At 36.1% G+C, this 20,841-nt stretch overlaps 1 protein-coding gene across 5 annotated transcripts in view; it reads left to right on the top strand.

Moving 5' to 3' along the window:
• NRG1 (neuregulin 1) overlaps window positions 1-20,841 on the top strand; it is a 933,983-nt gene that overhangs the window by 811,759 nt on the left and 101,383 nt on the right. For 3 of the 5 annotated variants that reach the window (XM_012724841.1, XM_012724842.1, XM_004682227.2), the window contains exon 1: window positions 7,530-9,302. The exons of the other annotated variants lie outside the window; for them this stretch is intronic. In XM_012724841.1, coding sequence (XP_012580295.1) covers window positions 8,636-9,302 — 667 coding nt within the window. In that variant the 5' untranslated portion in view covers window positions 7,530-8,635. Of the gene's footprint in view, window positions 1-7,529; window positions 9,303-20,841 lie in introns of those variants that run through there. 5 annotated transcript variants of the gene reach the window in all.

A 20,841-nucleotide genomic window follows, 5' to 3' on the forward strand; every position in this document is an offset into this window, starting at 1 on the left:
CTTAATTAGTCTATATGTAACTAAAGAGCTTGCCTTTGTAGAAATGAACTGAAAGAGGAGGAGCATAAACCTGAATTGTTGTCTTGCCTCTGAAATTAATTTTGTTGGGATCCCACGTAGGTTATTTTTTACCCCCTGGGACCTTTATCTTCTTCTAGAAAATAAAATTAGTGAGTAAGGGCCTTTCTAGTTCCTACATTTCAGTTAATGAAAAATTTAAATCTAATTGTTATTGAAATTACAGTTGATCTTTGCATTAAGCCTTAGTCCTTTCATGCCAGATAATATCTGAGATAGAAAGAAAAGAGAGAGAAAAGACAAGTCACCCTTAAATATTCCTTTAGTAACATATTGTATGGCTTATGTTACAAGTTTTGAGTTGTAGTTTAAATCATAAGATAATTTTAACTTTAAAATTTGTGTTTTTAGAGTAATAAAAGTTGTAGCAATGCAGAAAAAGTTTCCACCCTTTGACTGAGAAACAGCAAAAGAAAAAAAGTATGAGGCTGGCATTTCATTTTAAATGGAATGCTTCTGCTTCTGTGCGCATCATAAGGCTTGTGACCTTATTTTGCCAGTTAGGTGACTCACTTGGAATGCCAAATTGGTTCTGGAAACTGCATATATTTTTATTCCTTCTCTTTTTCTCCTTTGCTGCAATGTTAAATTTTCATTTTGGTCAGCCACAATAAGAGAGAACTGTGTAAATCTGAAAAATATATGTATTGTAAGATATTTCCTCTGGCTGAATTTTTCAGATTTAAAAATTTAGACTGTATTTAAAAACAGAACATTCCTGTTAATTTCTTTCCTCAAGATGCATTTATTCTGAGTTAATTGTAAGTTTTTTTATACATGACTTTTATGGTATTTCAGTGCCTTGATTATATGGGGTCCTATTCTAACTAATTTATAACTGCCTTCCCATGTGGGTCATCTCATGTTCTACAGTTTCTATCTAGAGCAGAAGATTTAAAAAACATATTAATGAGCATCTAGAGAATCTATAAAGGTGACATGCTGTGCTACATACTGCATTTCTAGATTGATTTAGGGACCAGTTATTCTAATTTACTGACAAGCACCTGAACTATAAGTAAATAGCTAATAGCTAAGTATGAATGAGATTCATTTTCATTTTCAAAATGTCATACCTTTGTATCTCCTTTAAATAAGATTATACATGCACATGCACTTAAAAGCTCAGCTTACTCCTTATATTTTTGTTATATTTACCATAAGAATTAAAGGTGAAACAAATAGAAATCCCCTCTTAGCTGTCCTTCTCTGTGCCCTGAATTTACTATTGCATATTAATGAAATAGAACAAAGATACTTATTCAAGGTAAACTCAAGGTAACTAATACAACATATATCTCTGACTCTAGTAAACACTATGCATTGCCATCCATTCACATTAACAACAGGATATTTGCTATAAAGATAACTTTCCTTTTGGCTTTACTTCTTTCCATCACAGCACACATAAACACAAGCAATTTAATGTTATTTGCATGTATTCACAAAAGTACAGCTATCTGGAGTAAACATATTTAAGAAATCTTAAGTAAAATTTCCCATAATTTATTCATCCTTCTTTAGTACAGTTTCCATATTGAAGTACTTACTCAACGAAAACTTACTGGGTGCCTTCTGTATGCCAGGCCTGTCATGAGTAGTAGGGGTATAGTTGTGAAAGTGGACAGAGAGCTTTGCTCTTATGAAACTGACATTCTTCTTATTAATTTGTCATACATTTCATACAAAGGACATTGTAGAAGATATAGATGTGTCTGAATAATTGTTAATTTCCCCCCATCCTTTGCTTACATTTCTACTATATTCTAAGTAGGGGAAAGGGAATGAGTAGCACAATTGGAGATGATTTATGCTTTTTCTCTGTGCTTCTACCCAGGGGTGATATTGTATTTATTTTTTTTAAGATTTATTTATTTATGCATACAGAACAGGGGTATAGGCCAGAGGTGTAGGGGTGAGAGAATTCACCAGAGACAGAATGGGGAGCAGAACAGGCAGATGTACTGAAATTCACTGCTGAGGGGAGCAACAGGCTGGTCAGGAGAGGTCTGGCACTGCCATGTGGGTCACCTCCCTAGCCAGGGATCAAACTCATGCTGCAATGGCTGTGATAGCTTCAGAGTGCTGTGCTTTAACCCGCTGTGCCACCAGGGAGAGCCTAGAGGTGATATTTTAAGAGATAAAATGAGATAGAGTTACAACCCTTTCCTCATTTTCTTATGAAACTTCTCTTTTATTAGAAACTCTCAATGGCATACCAGTTTATTGTGTATTTGTGCTTTTGAGCTCCTTTCGATGCAGATTGCCTCATCAACATCAATTCAGGGTTCATAGTTAATTGCTAACTGTTAGAGATTTCATATCATGTGAAATATTGATATTTTGTAGGGAAAAAGGGTAAACTATACATAACAGGGTCTCATTATTTTAGTGCAGTCCAGTAAAACTGGTCATATATAATATGTTTGCCTTTTAAAATTAAATATTAAAGAAGCTGAAACTATGAGTGTCCAGTATAATTTATTTTTATTGAATTGGAAATAACATAAGAAAACTAACCGCTTTAAAGTGAACAATTCAGTGGCATTTATTGCAATGTTGTATAACTACCCATCACCACCAAGTTTCAAAATAGGTACAATTTTTAAAAAAAAAAGCAACTTGTAAAATTGAAATGAATATAAACTGTGTTTGTACATAACTCTTGATTTACTTGTAGGGAGTTAGAAATTATATGTTCTGTCAAAGTAACAAACTCATTATAACGATCACAGTTAATAAACATATCTTTCTCTATAAAATTTTCACACCCATATCTTTGATATCATTTGCTATATCTTGAACTATAAAGGATCAAAACTAATAAGGAACAAAATATGCCAGAGAAAATTGATTGCTTTGTTACAAAAGGAAAACAGAACTACAGTCAATGTCAATATTTGATTCAGCATTTCATGAAATTTGTAAAACTTAAGTCAAACTGTCTTCTGTAAGAAAATTTTCACTACATAAAAATAAAGTATATAAATATTCACTCACCCTCAAAGAGAAAAGAAAATGATCTGACCAAAGAGGGAAGGTGGTTTTCATCTCATCTGTTGAGCCTTATGGATAATAATAATATGCTGGGGATATATATTATATTATATTGTATGTGTATATATGTGTGTGTTTGTGTGTGTATGTGCTTTGCCCTAGAAAATTCTCCTGTGTAGTCAAAAAGAAAAAAAAAACTGTAAGAAAATGTTAGATATCAGTTCTCCCTGGTGGCCTAGGGGTTAAGTCTTAATACTATTTACTCCTATGGCTCCCAGCCAGGGAGCTAAACCATATGTGAACAGCAGACCTCACCTTTCTTGATTGCTACTTCCCTTAGCAGTGTATTTCAGTAGATCTACTTGTTCTGCTCCCCACTGTCTCCGGTGAATCCTCTAACCCTCTGTACCTCTGGCCTAACCCCCTATGCAAACAAGAAATAATAATAATAATTATTATTATTAAAAATAAAAAGTTAAGTATTGGTTTGTTCCCAATTTTCCATTCCCTGACATGATCAGTGATGGTTAAAAGTTAGATCCAGTGGAGTCATAGAACTTTACAAGAACAAGGTAAAATCATATAAGTAAAGTATATTTGTGAATAATCAGAAAAAGTTGAATCAGGATATATCTAAACTGGTTAAGAAAATCATTGAATCATTGAAAAAATGAAAGGGAGTATAGAGGCTGTTTCAGATAGATAGGTATGAAAAGGTCTGTCAATTCATTAAAGATAGCATAATCTGTGTAATTCAATTTTGACTAAAAATAAAACGAAACAAAATATATGTGTTGATTCAGTACTACAGGTTTAGGATCGAGACAGGGGGATACTGTTAGACCTGTCCTTCAAAGAAATTGTATTCTTCACAGTCCTATATACACAATAAAATTAAATAAAAATATCATTTGGAGATGTGTTCCAATAATCGTCTAATTAAGAAATGCTGGGTGGGTGACTCGGAAGCATGACAGAGCACCATGGAGAAGCTGAGACTTGAATCAGGACAGTTTTGGGTTAGGTTGGAGGGATCGAGCAGGTCCATCATCCATTGAAGGGCTTTTCCTCTCATGGGAGGAAGCATGTTTTTATGTAATTTAGGCCTTGAAGCTTTCTTTTGAAAAATCCATGATGTAAGAATTCATTGACAAAAAAAATCATTATCATTTATATATACATTGTCGTCTCCAAAGATTGTAATCCGAAAATCAAACAACTGCTTTCATCATGGTATTAGATAGCAAAAATAAGTTAAATGAAAAAAAAAAAAGAAAAAGAAAAACACAGTATTAGATGAAAACTTAAATTCTACTTTTTCGGTCATAAAATTTGAGGTGCTGTAACAGGAGTTTTTTGTTTGTTTTTTTGTTTGTTTGTTTGTTTGTTTTCATTGACACTGCTTAAAAGGAAGCTGGGATATTATTAAAGTGGATCAGAAACACAAGTGTATTTTGACTTTGTTCTGACTAAATCCATTGTATATTGCTGCATCTCCTCTTTGCCCTGGTTGAATTACTGGCATTTACTTCCTTACTTTCTGTGATGGATTAATTGTGGCTGCAAATTCTTTGTCACTCCCTGCATTAAGATTAATTTCCCCTGTCAGGGAATCTCAGTGGGTACTGTGACTGTTTAACCAAAAGGATGCGGTGCAAACAACCTGTGTGGTTTGCAGAGTCAGTAGGAAGAATGGCAGTGTCTGTGTCCTCCCTCTTGAGGACAAGCTGCTCTCAAAACCCTGCTGCCATGCTGTGAGAAGCCTAGCCACATGGGCAGTCACATGTTGGTGCACCAGCCCCACCCAGCACAGCTCCCACCTGACATCTGTGTGTGAGCCATGTTGATGTTTCAGTCAGTTGCACCTCCAGTTGATTGCAGCCCCAGCTGATCCCCAAATGGAGCAGAAGAACCATGCAGCTGAACCTAGTAATCTTGCATTAGTGATTTAAACTATTTTAGGGCAATTTGACTCAATGCATAACTGAAATAGATTCCCAAAGAAAATCCTGGAATTGGGACACTGGAAGAATGCACTGCCTTTAAACTATAAATAGATAATATGTAAATGGGCTCCGGATGATTTTTATAACTCCTGAAAATCGTGAGGCAAATTTTATTTTATTTTAGAAACTAGACAACTTTTAGTTTGTTTATCAATTCCATTAATTCCTGTTCATTGTTATACTTTCTGGTCCACTTGTTCTTGGTTAAGCACAGCACTATGAAGTTATCCACAGCCATTGCAGCATGAGTTCAATCCCTGGCCAGGAAACTGACCCACATGATACTGCAGACCTCTTCTGTCTCCCCCACTGCTCCCCTCAGCAGTGTATTTCAGTACAACTGCCTGTTCTGTTCCCCACTCTGTCTCTGGTGAATCCCAATGGTAGATTTAACAGAAAATTCCTTGTATTCTTTAATTTGTGTCCTACTCCCTTTTTTCAACTACTTCTACCTTCCAATTACTAGGAAACAACTTTATAGGATGTTAACTCTTTTCAAGGTGATCTTAACAACACGGTACCCCATGATTTAGGAAAGATACCTCTAGGCAGAGCACATATGCAAACACTCTGAGTTGTATAGTCCAGGAAAAGAATAACAGTGGCAGCCCAAAGGATTCTGTCTCTGATGTGTTTGTCCTAGTCTTTGTGTTATACACTGCTTTCCTTTGGAAGTGTTAGAATCTAATATGACAGAGCACTGTCCATGAATTTCTTTGTCTGCTTAATATGATTCTGATTAATGATTAAAGTGAAGTGAGCAGTTCTTGATGGTGCCAGTTAAGTGGCACTTTTCCTAACTATACCTGCCTGACACAGAGCTACCTGAACCCCATTTTGGTTTTGAAATTAGATGATCTTGGTCTTCAACAAAATGCCAATTTATTGTATTTGAGCAAAGAATTTGGGGTTTAAGTGCCACATATTAACTGGGTAGTCTTTGAAGACATTGTAATTGCATATTTACCTGCTAGCTTTGTTTTTTCACATTTTAATGGATGTTGCTTACTAAAATCATACCATCTCTCAGTTTGGATATTTTAATTGCTTCAGTATAGATTTTCTGCAATATGAAATTTCATATTTATTCCTAGAATCTTTAAGAAAACTCTTACAGCTTTAAAAACAAATAGTTAATGCTAGAATTAGGCATAGGAATCATTTTAAAATTCTAGTTATCAGTGTACAAATGCAGGATTAGAGAGGTGAAATTAGGGTAACTCATTTTGTCAGAAGCTTTTCAGAATCATAATTAAAATTATGCAAACTGGCTTAGACTTTTGTTAGGTTCTTTTGTTACATTTTAAGATAGTAATACTGTTTGCATCACTTCTGATTATAGAGTAATTTCACTTTGAAGAAAATGATAATATTCTTATCTCATGCACACATAACGCTTAAAAATATTTCAAAACCGTGGGAATTGTGCTTTATAGAATATAATATGATTAAGGCGGATTTTCTCATGATGAACTCTGAATTTTATTGCTTCTGAAATTCATATGATGGCATGCAGAGTAGATTTAAAGAGAATTTTTAAGACTCCGATTGACACAGGTGAACAAAATGGTTCCTTGGATAGCATTTGGGTGTCCAGTCACAGTAAAGCATGAATTGAGGGTTCAGGTGCACGTGCTGTGTGCTAAAATGCAGTAAACAGGAGATTCAGGGGAGTCTGTGCTCTATTAAGGACAATGCATTTATTCTGCTGAAGACTGCTGAAGAGGGGAAAATCAGCATTAAAAGGATCTATAAGTAAAGCTACTGAAACCTAACCCAAAAGGCAAGCTCTTATAGAAAACTCGTTTTAATACTTGCAGTGCGGTTATAGCTGAGGACTTGTGGTATATATTACAGCGTCCAGGGAATTCATCCTCCGCAGTGTGGAGTCACCATGAAGGCTAATTTCAAAATGAAGAACTAGTACCTTGGCTCGTCTTGTATCTCTGTTACTTACCAGTTTTTCTTATTAGCTCTACCTCAGTCTAGGACTGCGTAGGTAGGTGGGAGAATGAAAATTTAAAGGGCACAAGAGTGGGGATCTATGAACCTCTATCCCCTTCCCAGAAGCTGCTTCCTCCAACATCCACTCAGCACTTGGCACTGGGCTTTACAAAGTCTTACCCAATCCTTGCAAAAAGGGCTGAAGGCAGAGCTGTCCATGGTTAGAAAAAAATATTCTGATGGTTGAAAATCAGGTAATAACAATCCTCTTGGTGAGCAAAACTTATTAGAGGGCTAAGGAAGGAATGCTATCTCTCAGCAGCAGGCAGGGAGAAATTGCTGTTGAAAAGCTTACCTCTCCAGGGAGGAATCAGATATCAGACTTTGCCAAGCCTCAGGTCCAACCCATAAGGTCCCACCTACCTCCCCCGCCCCATCCCAGCTTTGTTAGATTGCTAACATCGATCGCTGGCTTTTTCTGACCCAACAGTGGGTGAAGGAAAAGAGAGCCAGCAAGACTAAAAACAAGCAAGGTGGGGGTGGAAAACTGAGGCAGCTTTTTCAGAAAGAAAAAGAGAAAGGGAAGAAGGGGGTGGGGGCCGTGGGGACTAAGCTTAACTGGTGTCTGCCTGTTTCTCTTTGATTTGATGGCCTTGATTCCTTCTAATTGGATAAAATAGGAAGTCACTGGCAGTCCTGTGATGCTGGGTATACTGATTTTACTCAGACCAGCCGGCAGCTCTAGAGTGTGGCTATAGTGGGGGTTGGGAGTTGGGGAAGGAGAGGAAGAAAGAGAGAGAGAAGCAGAGAGAGAGGCAGAGAGAGAGAGAGAGAGATCTCTTTGGATGAGGAGTGGAAAGAAAGAGAAAGACTGTGAAGAAGCCAAGAGCTGCAGAGGAAGAAAGTGAATGAGCGCTCAAGAAGGACAAAGAGGAGTGGTTGGGGGTGGGGGTGGCGGCGGGGCAGGGAGGGGAGTCACCGCCCCTCTTGGCCACACTCTTGCCTTCAGATCCCCTCTGTGATGCTACTGTTTGCAGTGATGCTTGGAGGGCAGGCACCTGCTGCTCTGTAATGATTCAGCCTCTTTCAGCCTTCGCGTTAACACAACAGGATGCTGTTGCTACTGTCACTGCTGCCTCTCCTGCCGCCGCCGCTGCTGCCGCCGCCGCCGCCACCGCTGGTCCTGCTTTTGCTTTTACTTCTCCTGCATGACAGTTGTTTTCTTCATCTAAGCAGACAGCAGCTTCAGATGCTGGAGGTGAGAAACATACCTTTCAGTTTGGGCTACTGGTTTACTTAATCCACCAACAGCCAGCTCGGCTTCTATTTCCGCCCCATCCTCTTGACCAGCCGGGATGGTTTGGAGAAGCATTTAAAAGAACTGCAAAAGTGGCCCAGAAACAGCAGTAAAGAATTACAATTTACTTTTATTTGGTAGTTGCTAGAGGCGTTTTTTCCTGCCTTCTTCCTGAACTCCTTTTGCTTTGATAATGGCCTTGGACTTGGACGACTTATCGATTTCCCCCTGTAAGATGCTGTATCATTTGGTTGGGGGGGGCTCTGCATGGTAATGGACCGTGAGACAGGCCAGGCCTTCTGGAGGTGAGCCGATGGAGATCTATTCCCCAGACATGTCTGAGGGAGCTGCGGAGAGGTCCTCCAGCTCCTCCACTCAGCTGAGTACAGACCCATCTCTTGATGGGCTTCCGGCAGCAGAAGACATGCCAGAGACCCAGACTGAAGACGGGAGAACCCCTGGACTGGTGGGCCTGGCGGTTCCCTGCTGTGTGTGCTTGGAAGCAGAGCGCCTGAAGGGTTGCCTCAACTCGGAGAAAATCTGCATTGTGCCCATTCTGGCGTGCCTGGTCAGCCTCTGCCTCTGTATTGCCGGCCTCAAGTGGGTATTTGTGGACAAGATATTTGAGTATGACTCTCCTACTCACCTTGACCCTGGGGGGTTAGGCCAGGACCCTATTATTTCTCTTGATCCAACTGCTGCCTCAGCTGTGTGGGTATCATCTGAGGCACACACTTCACCTGTCTCTAGGGCTCAATCTGAAACTGAGGTTCAAGTTACAGTGCAAGTTGACAATTCTGTTGTGTCCTCTGAACCTTCAGCACCACCAACCCCGAAGAATCGTGTTTTTGCTTTTTCTTTTTTGCCATCCACTGCACCATCCTTCCCTTCACCTACTCGGAACCCTGAGGTGAGAACACCCAAGTCAGCAACTCAGCCACAAACAACAGAAACTAATCTCCAAACTGCTCCTAAACTTTGTAAGTAGAGAGAGAGAGAGAGAGAGAGAGAAAATGTTGATGATAAAGAAAGGGGTGGGCTTGAGGTCCTAAAAGATGTTCTCTAGAGCACGAAGGGTTTGCTATCCTGCTTGCGTTTAATTGCATGGTTTTGTTGAAGCTTGTCACGTGACTGGGATGCGCAGGGTGGCATCGAATAGAGTAAAAGGATCTTGTAAACTGCTGGTATGAATCAGTGTTCTAACAGCAGCTCCCTGTAGCAGGATTGTTAAAGTCAGGAGTGGGAGACTCAAAACTTTAGCTTTGTGAGTCATTCTTGAATTTTAAGTTAAATTCAGTTTATTTCTAACACTTTAGACAAATAAAACATCAGACCACCCTTTATTTATTTATTTATTTTTTGTTTTATAAACATGTGACTCCATACAGCAATGAATGTGATTTTGTGTCTTTCTCTTGCCTGTGGTAGGCTGCCAGTCATCTCCTTTTTTGTGACCCTCAGCCTTTCAGCAGCCCCAGGTTGCCTGTTATCTTTTCTTCCTGAGCTTTTACCCACTTCTCCCCACATTTGTATTTTAATTGATTTTTCCTGATATAGTAGCCAGGCTTGAGGTAGTCACAGTGCTCCTCTCTCATCAGCAGCTGACGTGCTGTCCTGTCCAGGTTATAGTTTTGGGTCCTGAGACTTATGAGGAACAGCTTTATTTTGGTCAGGACACAGTGCAGTTCTGCATAAAAAGGCTTTTCCCAAATTAGTCTTGTCTGCTATAATCAAATGCTTAAATAGCTTCGTTGGCAGTCATTAAAAAGTACAAGATCCATTAGTGAGGTACATCTTTTTTTTAAGGCATGTGTCATTTTTGCCTGTCAGACTGCAGCAACCCAGTTTAATAACCTGTGAGCAAGGAGCACCCATGCTCTTAAAACAATACAGAACAATGTAGCGCTGTGTGGACTGGGTCATCCAATGCTTTATAAAGGAAAGTCAGCAAGGCTGAAACCATGATGGGTCAGACCCAGATTATTCTATACATCCGTATAAAAGAAAGGCGTTTCAGATAGGTTTTTAAAAGAACATGTTTCGAATTTATTCTCTCTGTCGTCTATCACTTTTTGCCATTGATGAATATTTCTTTAGGAAAAAAGTAAAATATCAGAGGATTTGTACTTAACAACATGTATAAAACCTCTTAGAATTAAAGGAGTGCCCAGGGGAAGCATTTTGTAATGAAATACTGTTTCTATTTTCTGGTAATGAAGAGTATTTTTTCCAGACATTATGTTTGGTGTAAGTTATAGAAGTGTATTATAGAAAGAAACCCAGGAAAACTTCATGTGTACTTGTGATTCAGTATCATATCATACACATCAGTTTTAGTGGCAAAGATTTTTTTTTTAAAAAAGAGAGGCTTATTTTTCAGGTGTAATTAGGAAAGGACCTCCTTTCTGCAGACACTGCTTTGTATCTTTATCAAATCCCTGAAGCATCATTAAAGATCTGACAGACATCGCTGCTTTGGCTGCCTCTTCCCACCTGGCAAAGTGACCGGGAAATAATACCCAGATGAAATGACAGGCTATAAAAAGCAAGTGCAGATCCTGCAAAGAGAAGCAAAATTCACTGTGAAGACAAGGTTACTTTGTCTTTATCATTTAAAACTTAATTCTATAATTAAAATGTACCTGGGTAGATTTAGTTGTCCAGAAAAAGACAGGAGACCCTTTGAAAAAGTCTTCAACAAAATTTTATAATTTTGTCATCTGAGGAAACTAAGATACATTCAGCACATATCCTTGATGTAGGACCATGTCAAAGAGTATCTTGAGATGTTTTGAGAGATTATTTTTAAGGTAAATTCTTCTACATATTATAATAGATGATACGACCCATATCATTTTTCTTGGTTTTTTTTTTTTTTTTTTTTTTCCTCCTAGCCAGGGCATTGATTTTTGTGGCATTTGCATTGAGTGGACAAGATTTACTGCTGCCTAAAAGCATTGCTACCAGCCAGTTCTGGCCAGACACAGCTGCAGCTTCTGAATGCGCTGGAGATAAGCCTGGAAAAGCAGTCTGGGAAGTGGCTTTCTCCTGAAAAGTTAGGGGTAGACACTTGGTTAACACTTTACTACCTAGAAGGTTTCCTGAGCAGGACTCCTGTTGTTAATTTTAGAGAAGGATCAGTCCAGGGAGCTTTACTTTCAGACTCATAGAGGTTGTTTTTGTTGTTTAAAAAGCTTATAGCTATCAAGTAGAGAACAGCCCATAAATTAAAAATCTTAAGTTACGTTCTTTTACTATTTTTTCTTCAACTAAGAAAGTGTTTCTTAGTCACCAAAAGAACTAGACCTGTCCTTTCATTATGCATATTTTTGGTTTTTGACATGAGCTAAGTTATAGTGACTTATATTTTAAAATGACATTATCATATCTGAAACATGCTCTTCAGGGGCTTCAGGACTTTATTCTCCTTTTTGCTCTGTCTCAGCATATTCAGTGTATTATGCACAGAGCAGTAGCCTTCAAGGTCATACTCTATTGAGGGCTAATTGATTCTTCTTTATTCTGGAGCCTGAAGAGAGTGGAAGAGATGCAGTCCCAGTAAATGTGTCTGCTGTGTTACTCCCCAAACCAATCTACTTACTAGTAGCAGGGTTTTATTCTATAAATACTGGAATGATTCCTTCTTCACTGATGCTTTTAAAAATAAAATATTCTTTTATTAGAAGGCAAAATAAAACATTTTAAATTGCCTGTAGGTATTTCCTAAAATGGGTATTTCTTTTTTGTGTCATATTTCCTAAAATGGGTATTTCTTTTAGGAGGCAATATAATTTCAAGTTTTTTCCATATCACCATATGCATACATATAGATCTTAAGAAATCTGAGCCTGGAAATTTAAAACGTGTGTGTGTGAAGAAAAAATACTCTTTTTTCTTCATTACCAGAAAATATGTGTGTGTATACACATATATATACATGTATATATATATATGTATGTATATATATGTATATGTATATATATGTATGTATGTACATATATATACATGTGTATATATATGTGTATGTATATATACATATATATAATATACATGTGTGTGTGTATATATTCATTCATCTATCTTTATCTATCTATATATCTACCTATCTTATAGATCTAATTCTAATATTTTTCTCTGTGTGGTTTCCTACTACAACAATTGCTATACAACCATGATAATAAATTTCATTTTTTCATTGATGCACATAATATTTTAACCATTCTTTTGTGGGCTTTTTGTCTGGGCTTTTAAATTTTTCTTACCCTATTCTATACGGAAGGAACTAATTCTGGGAGATGGCAAACTTTGATTACTATAAAAAGGCTGGTTAATTAAGTTTAGCCAGGAAACTATAGTGTCTTCTTGAAAGAAAATATATTCCTGGATGGGAGAACCTGCTTGACAACAGACACTTGGGCTCAAGAATGTGCTTGTATTTTCATTTCAGGCTCCATTTATTTTGCTTTGTTTTAACCATTGTCCCCAGTGATGATATGATTCAACACCATTTAATAAAGCTCAACATAACAAATTGAATATATCAAAGGATTGCCTTCCTTAATTCCAAAAACAATATTCATTTTAGGCCTACTAGATTTTTCCTTTCTCCTTAAAACTTTACATGTGGGTATTTCAGAATAGTGTTTTAAAACAACTTTTTGTCATTTTAAAATGACATATTTGACTAAGACAGTAAAAACTGGAAGAAATGGAAGAAGCACCAATTTGAGCCAAGTGATTCTATAAATATATTGATAAAGATACAGAAGAAAACATGTCCCTGACATGGGAACATGATACTGGCTTATTACTGGCATAGTCATTCAAACTTCTGCCCCTCTTTTTTATGTCAGTGAAATTCTTTCATTTAAATTCATAAAACTCTGAAAGGTTTAGTCAAGTCTAAATTAGTTTTAAAAAGGAGCATTCTGTCTGCCAGAATTTAAAGTCACAGAGTGCTGTTTTCTCCTCTCCTCCTTTCCCTGTCCCAGAGAGTTCGAGCTAGACACAGACGCTGGCAGGTTAGCTGACTCTGACAGTTAGGGGAGCACTTCAGGTGTGAGCACTGTTCAAGTGTGTCACCTTCATGCTACTCAAATTGAATTTTCTTCTCACTCTTTTATTATTCAGTTTTCAAGAGTAACCGTCTTTTCCCTTTTAATTTGGATGTTTGCTCACTGCTAAACTTGCTTTCGAAAAGTGGCTTTTCTAGGATGAACTCCTCCCTAACTAGCCCCAGGCAAGTCCTCCCTGCCTCCTCTTTTTGCATATACCACTCTGGTTCTGTTGCTCTTTGCTCCTTTGTGGTACCCAGCTTAACTCACTGCCTTCCTTTCTCTTCCCACTTTCTCAGCTACATTGAATCTTTATTTTTCTAGTTATGCCATATGACATTTTTTGTATCAATATTTGATGGTATTCTAAAATAATAAATCACTTTCTCCTGCCCCTCCCCATAAATTCATTACATTTTATTGTATTTGCCTATTATTACAAAGATACATAGGAAACTATGTCCCTGACATGTGAACTTTATACTGGTTTATTACTGGCACAATCATTCAAACTTCTGTCCCTCTTTTTTACCTCTCTTTTTCCTTAGCATGTTACATGCCAATATCTCTGCTGGTACTTTAAGCAGCATCTGACAGGCAGCTAGGGAATTACTTCAAGTGGGATGCAGTCAGGCATGTATAGTTTATACTACCAAAATTAAATTTTGGTGAGTACAATCAGTTTGTCTGCATTCCCAGAAAACCATTGTCTCAAACCCTACACCTTTATTCTTCCCCCTTCTTTTTCTTGGTAACACCCCAGAGTGGGCCTCCCCAGAGGCCTAGGTGTTAAGTATCAGCAATATCACTGCTATGGCCTGAGATCAGTTCCAGGCCAGGGAACTAACCCCAACGTAGCGCAGCAGACTTGACTTGCCGGTTGCTTCCCTTAGCAGTGTATTTTAGTAAACTGGCCTGTTCTACCCCACTCACAGTCTCTGGTGAATCCTCATATCCCTTGTACTTCTGCCTACACCCTAGTTCTTATACACAAAAATCAAAATAAAAACACCTCAGAGTTATCTTTGAAACATGAAGGAAGACATCACTTGCAGATTGAGAAACTAAAGCATAATAAATTATGAAGTCGAGCTAGAAGCTCTGAGAACTAGGAATGTAACTCTGTTCACTCACTCAATTGAATTTTCCATTAAACCATAATCTTTACCAGGTCTGCTTTTATCTTCATGCTTCCATTTCTATAATTTTATGTCAGTATATCCACTTCTCTGATTTTGTTTCTTCTATCCAATGAATATATTTTAAGCACCTTCTTTGTGTCAGGCAGTCTTCTAGATCAGCTATAAGAAAATGAAAAAGACTTAGAGTCCCTGCAATCATAGGGCTTGTGTTTTAATGGATATTAAGAATTTAGTTGCATAACTCAACTTGAGGTACTACTTCAACTTGCTGAATATATATTCTCTTAATTCAACATTTCTTCTCTTTACCTTCATTTTATTCACATTTTGACTGACATGCTTGCTCTTCCCCCAGGACATTCCTCTTCTCTATCTGCTGAATACTTGCCCAGCAATGCCCTTTATCTTAAAGTGATTCCAATCATCTCTGCTTCCAACAGTTGTATAACTTTGAATGATTCACATTTGTCTTCTCTGTCAATATTTAAGTAAACCAATAGAGTAGTTAGGAAACTACTAACATCTGTCTTGCCTGTTTGCAACATGCCTTAAAGAGAAGTGCATACCTAATTCTAGCCGGTAAAGATTGTAAGATTATTTTCAGAGTCCAGAAAGCTAATAGGTACAAATAATTTTATTTTCATTTTTTTGGATATATTTTATTTTTTTATTATTTTGGCTTACAGAACAAGGATATTCAAATATTCTCAAGGATTTTTAGTTTCAAGGTCTAGCGAAAGTTAAGAATCTAGCAGTATTACTTAATTCACAGAAAAAACTTGGGTTCTTACACCAGCCACTTGAAGAAGAAATCAAGTTAACCCTCATTACTGAAACCTTGTTGTTGTCTTTACTTCAGTACGTTACTCTGTGTGTTGTCTATCATGTGTGCATGTGTGTGTATATGCGTGTATAAGCATTCAAGGTTATTTCAGAATAATGCAATCCTTATTCTGTAATCATAGAATTTTATCTCCAATATTCATAGAAACCATTTGAGTAGTATCCCAAGTGAGGAAATTCATATCTGGAAAAGTGAAATATTTGTCTAAGGTGATTGCAGCTAATTTAGCAGCAAACGAGACTAAAACAGAAATGGTCTTTTTTCTTCACTGTTCCCTGCTTTATTTCTTCAAATTGTTTTTCACATTAGTATTCAAATAGTATATATTATCTTAGTTTAAATAACTTTGATTTTCTGTTTATTATTTAAGTTCTAATGAGTATTAATTAAATCACATACACCTTTATTTAAAGAGAATTTCCTCCATAGTTTTCATCAGTATAGGGAACCCTTTGAAAGTTGGACAGATAGTCTTCTCCCAACAATATAATACTGGAAGAAATTTTTAACTACTTGTTATCCCAAGTGAAATGTCCAACTATTAAGAGGGAATTTTGTTTATTCTTAGTAGAAGAATTCAAGCAATCATACTGTTAAGAATAAAATGAGGTATTGCAGAACACCAACTCCTAGACCCAAAATGTTGTAAATAAGAAGCCTTTTTCAATTTCTCTTTCATTCTACCTTTGACATTCGTCCTCACTTTATTCTTTTCCTTCTTTGACCTTGACTGGATGGCTTTTTAAAACAAATTTAAAGGTTGTGGGAGGCTTATGAATAACGTAGTAAGGTAAGAATTGAGGAAGCATGAAATGAAGTAGAAATTAACTGGGAACTTGACATCAAATCCCTGCTTCCCAATTTAAGAGATCTTTGACCTCCAGGAAATCACTTCAACTGAGACTCAGTTATCCATCCAGACAAATGGGGATATCAATATCCTAGACTCATGAGATTGTTAAGGACTAAATAAATTACTCTGTGGGAAATAAATGATTTGATATAAGGACACAAATTAAGAAATATTAACTTCCTTTTATCTATCAGGATTCATTTATACATGGATTCTCAAGAGTTAGCATTCTTGGGAGAAAACTATAGGGAATCTTTACTGGTGAATTACTTTGTTATCTTTTAGGATGCTATAGAACTTTAGCAATTTCATGACCCTTAGTGCCATAGAAAGGAGGTTTTTTTCCTCTATAAATATTGACTAGGATACAGAGAATATTACTTTTTAGCAAATGTTTAGAAGTCATGGTGTGAGGGACATATAAGTAGACTGATAATGTTTTGTTAGACAGAACGACAGGTGATTATTAAAATTGTCTTGTCAAGGATGGACCATCTCTGAGAAGATAGGAATAATAAAAAGGGATCCATACAGCTTTAATATACTGCTGAAAAGATCATAAATTGTTCTGGATCTGAAAGAAAATTATGATCATTTGTCTCCTTAAACGTTTCAAACTGAGGTTTCCAGACCCAAAAGATAGGTATTAAGATGAATTTAGAATTTCATAAAACCCATTAAAATATCAGTATACTTTCATAACCTAAATTGAATATAGAAGCTATTTTAATTTTGTTCAAATATATATATATGTATAAATAGTTCAAGTATATATATATATATTTCTTCAAATATATATGTATATATTTACTCATACATATATATATATTTACTCAAATATATATGTTTTTTTGTGTATCTATATACACACACCACACCAATCTATAACATCTCCTGTATGATTTTATTATTAATAAATAAGCATGGATAAATAAAATAATTTAAATTGTGGAAGAAAATTTTATCAGTAAACTTGGAAAGAAAAATACAAAGCTTTGGCTCCCATGTCTAATTTTTAGAGGCCTATAAAATACATATAGAACAGAAAAATAAGTTGCCCTAGAAGTAGAGAATAATTATACTTTAACTGTGTACTGGAGATTATGTTGCAGCAAACTTAAAAAAAAAATGAAATCTTGTTTACAGTCCTACAAAAAGGAAAAAAAAAAAACAAAAACAGTGCTGTTCTGTATATACACTTAGAGAAGTTTGATTTTTTTTTTTTTGTATACTAAATGATCTTTCTTGCACCGAGATATAATTTGTAAGCTTGTCATCTATACAGATGGATATGTAATCAGCATAATATAGGTTTTATATTTATATTTATTCTCTGAGGTAGAGCAGGAAATATGCTTTGGTCATTTTGATTCTTATTAATTCATGTGTAACATTTACTGCAGAAATTGAACTCTAAATAAATTTGTAGCAATAAGGCAGCCACTTCTTGGGGAAAATATTTGATAACCATCCAGTGTGGATTTTACTTGACTATAGGTTTTTTTCTGACTGTGCAGTGGAAATAAGCTGATAGCTCTAACACAATTTGTTGAAATATAATAAAATGCTTCCTAAAGTGAAGCATTTTTTTTTTTCTCATCAATAATACAGAGTGACAAGACTTGACTTACTATCCTTTTCACTGATAGGCACTTGTTTATTTGAATTGAATTTCTTGAGTTGCTGTTTTCCCAGCCAAAGGCGAAATGTGTGAACTCTATTTTAAGCTAAAGCTAGTACAGAATTTCATATAAATGCAACTCTAATAAGAAGTCTTTGCCATAACTCAACATATCTTAAAAACTCAATTCAGAAGTCAACCAAATGCCCATATATTCATATGCAAGGGGAAAGAAGATGAGAGCAGCGCTGAAGACAGTGAGAATTGCCATTAAAAAAGAAAACTGAATTGAGGCAAGCAAATGACACTAGAACTCTAAAGTCTTAATTTTGTTACCTAGATTGGTGTCGGATGTTGATGTAATTTTATTTCTCCAGCTTTCTTTGAACTGCCTTCCCTTATTACTTTCTCATTTGCTCTCCTACAGTTACCTTTCTTTTTACTCTTCAGACTTTATTTCCTCTTCTTCAATAGTCTTATTGCAGATTTTTCTCGGCTCTCCCATGCTAGTTTGAAACCCGTACATCAGAGGTTATGGAACAGATAACCCAGACCTGTGGTTTCTTACTAGATAGGTTGGGTAAGAGAGTGAGTGGGACCTTAACCACAGAGTTGACCACAATTAGCCTAATGACTTTCATTGTTGCCTCTTCCTTTGCTAAGTAACAGGAAGTATTTGTTTTATGAAATATGTTGGTGTCACAGCAATAAAAGCTCCATAAATAAATGGAATGATCTAAGGACAGTAGAATTGAACTCTTGTTAGCATCTGTTTGTAATCCCTCGGTGGAACTTCCTGGGTCGTAATTGCTGGCTCTTCTGGGAGTAAAAGGCATCACTAACCATTGATTGTTACATGATGCTAAGCATTGCCTACAAAGCAAATATTAAGAATGATTAGAGGCAGCATTCAGTGTTATAGTTGTGATCTTTTCTCACTATAATCCTTAAAACAACTGGATTTAAGTTTTTCCTATAAAGAAGCTTGTGATTTTTCAAAGAGAAGAGCAAAAATAATGTGAAAAATTTAATTTACAGAGAAAACTAAAATGTGAACTAAAATAACTACTTCAGTCTTGTCATGTTTCCACTTTAATTATAAAATATATATATCTGAATTAACTCTTGCCTTGGAAGTTCAGCTTCACATGGCTGTGGGGCTGTTATTTCTGGAAACTGAAGGTATAAATAGTCATGGTCTGTATATGCTCCCTGCTTCCTCAGTAGATTTTACCTAAAATAATTGCAAATAAAGTAATAACTCATTGGATTTTCAAGCTCCTAGGGAAAGTACTTGTTCTAAATTGTTGAATTTTCTAAACAGCTTATCATTTGCCACTTAGATATCTTAATTTTACCGGGATCAAAATCTTCTAATATTCTATACTGTTTGTTAATTGGCATATGTTGACTATAGCATCAGTGTTGGGTGATGGTGATGTCTTGAAATCTTAGTTGATGTTATGACTTTATTTAATTCTGTGATCTCATTAGTACATATTGAATTACATTGGGAGAACTAACCTCAGGGTGATATATATTTTGAGTATGTATTGGTTATTGGATAATCACAATTAGAATTTCAGAGTTTGAAGGCATCAGAAAAACAATTTAAACCAAATCTTTTTTTTTTTTTAATCCAGAAAAGCAAGCTCAAGGATGTTAAACTTCTTGTAAGATGTCATAGAACCAGAACATTTTTATGACACATTTAGGTATTCATGCTTTCAGCGACCAAGCCACTTTGCAATCAGCATGTATTAATGAAATGGTTGTTCATGTTCTTTTAATTTATGGTTCTGATCTCCTCTGGGATTCATAAATCAAATTTTAAGTGGGTTAACCATTTAGATGGCTTTGATGAGTTTCTCTCTTTGAAAAAATGTACAAACTTTTTCAAGATTATTTTGAGTATTGCTTCTTCCTGTATTCTATAGTCAACAGAGTTCAATAGGAAAGTAAACAACAGATGAAGACTAAGAATAAATATTTAGTTCTCTTGGTGCTCAGACTTAGAGGGCCTGAATTTAATTTCCAGATATTTTATTTGCTCACTTGCTATTATAAAGTATAAGATAGGTGTAATAAATCATTAGACATTGATCACAGTGCATAATAGGAAATTATTTTTTCAACATGGAAACTTTATAAAGTTAGTCAATGTACTTTATTAGCTGTAGTGTGAATTCTATTTGTGAAATCTTATGATTTATAAACTAGAGCTTATATTGTTTCATTTTCATTTCTCAAGCACACCAGAGCCAATAATTGGAAAACACATATTAGCTCATAAATTTTTTCATGATATTCAAAGCCCTGCCACAACAGCACCCCAAATTTCCCAACTAGCTTAACCCCAGTCACCACTCACTATCTCCCACATGCATAAAGATCATGTTTTAACCAACTGGAGTGCTACCAAGATTATTGTTCTATGTTTCCCCTCCACTCTTTTGTTATTTATTGCTTCTAGCTTGAGTATTCTTTTTCCACAATCTCTTCTTTCTCAAATGATGCTCAAGTATCAAGATTTAATTTCTTAATTAACTGATGTGGGTCCTTTCCCTATGGAGTCCCAGAGTGTAATTTTTTTTGTGCCTTCACATGGCACTTACCACATTTGGATGGGTGATATTTTTATTTTGAACAATTCACATAATGGAGTATAGTAGCCTTTAGGTGACAATTTTATTTTATGATAGAGAAGTGGTGATGATCAGATCATGTAGAAATTAAGGAATGTATAGGTTCAAATCTGTACTCTCATCTTTGGTTTTGTGAAAGTACAAGTCATACAGGCTCTGTCTCCCCACTAATTTCTTTGTCTGTGAAATGGTGGCAATGATATACCTCCCTCCTGAGCTTATGATTAAAAAATAAAATTAGTTAATGGATATAAAGGGCATATATTAATCCCAGGCACATAAACACCATATAAGCATTAGCTATCATTACTCTGTGGTTTTAAAAAGCAGTGTTTCCTTGAATTTCAAATTTTGATACCT

The sequence above is a fragment of the Condylura cristata genome, unplaced genomic scaffold (assembly GCF_000260355.1).
Source record: "Condylura cristata isolate star-nosed mole 26May11 unplaced genomic scaffold, ConCri1.0 scaffold00014, whole genome shotgun sequence".
NCBI lineage: Eukaryota > Metazoa > Chordata > Mammalia > Eulipotyphla > Talpidae > Condylura > Condylura cristata.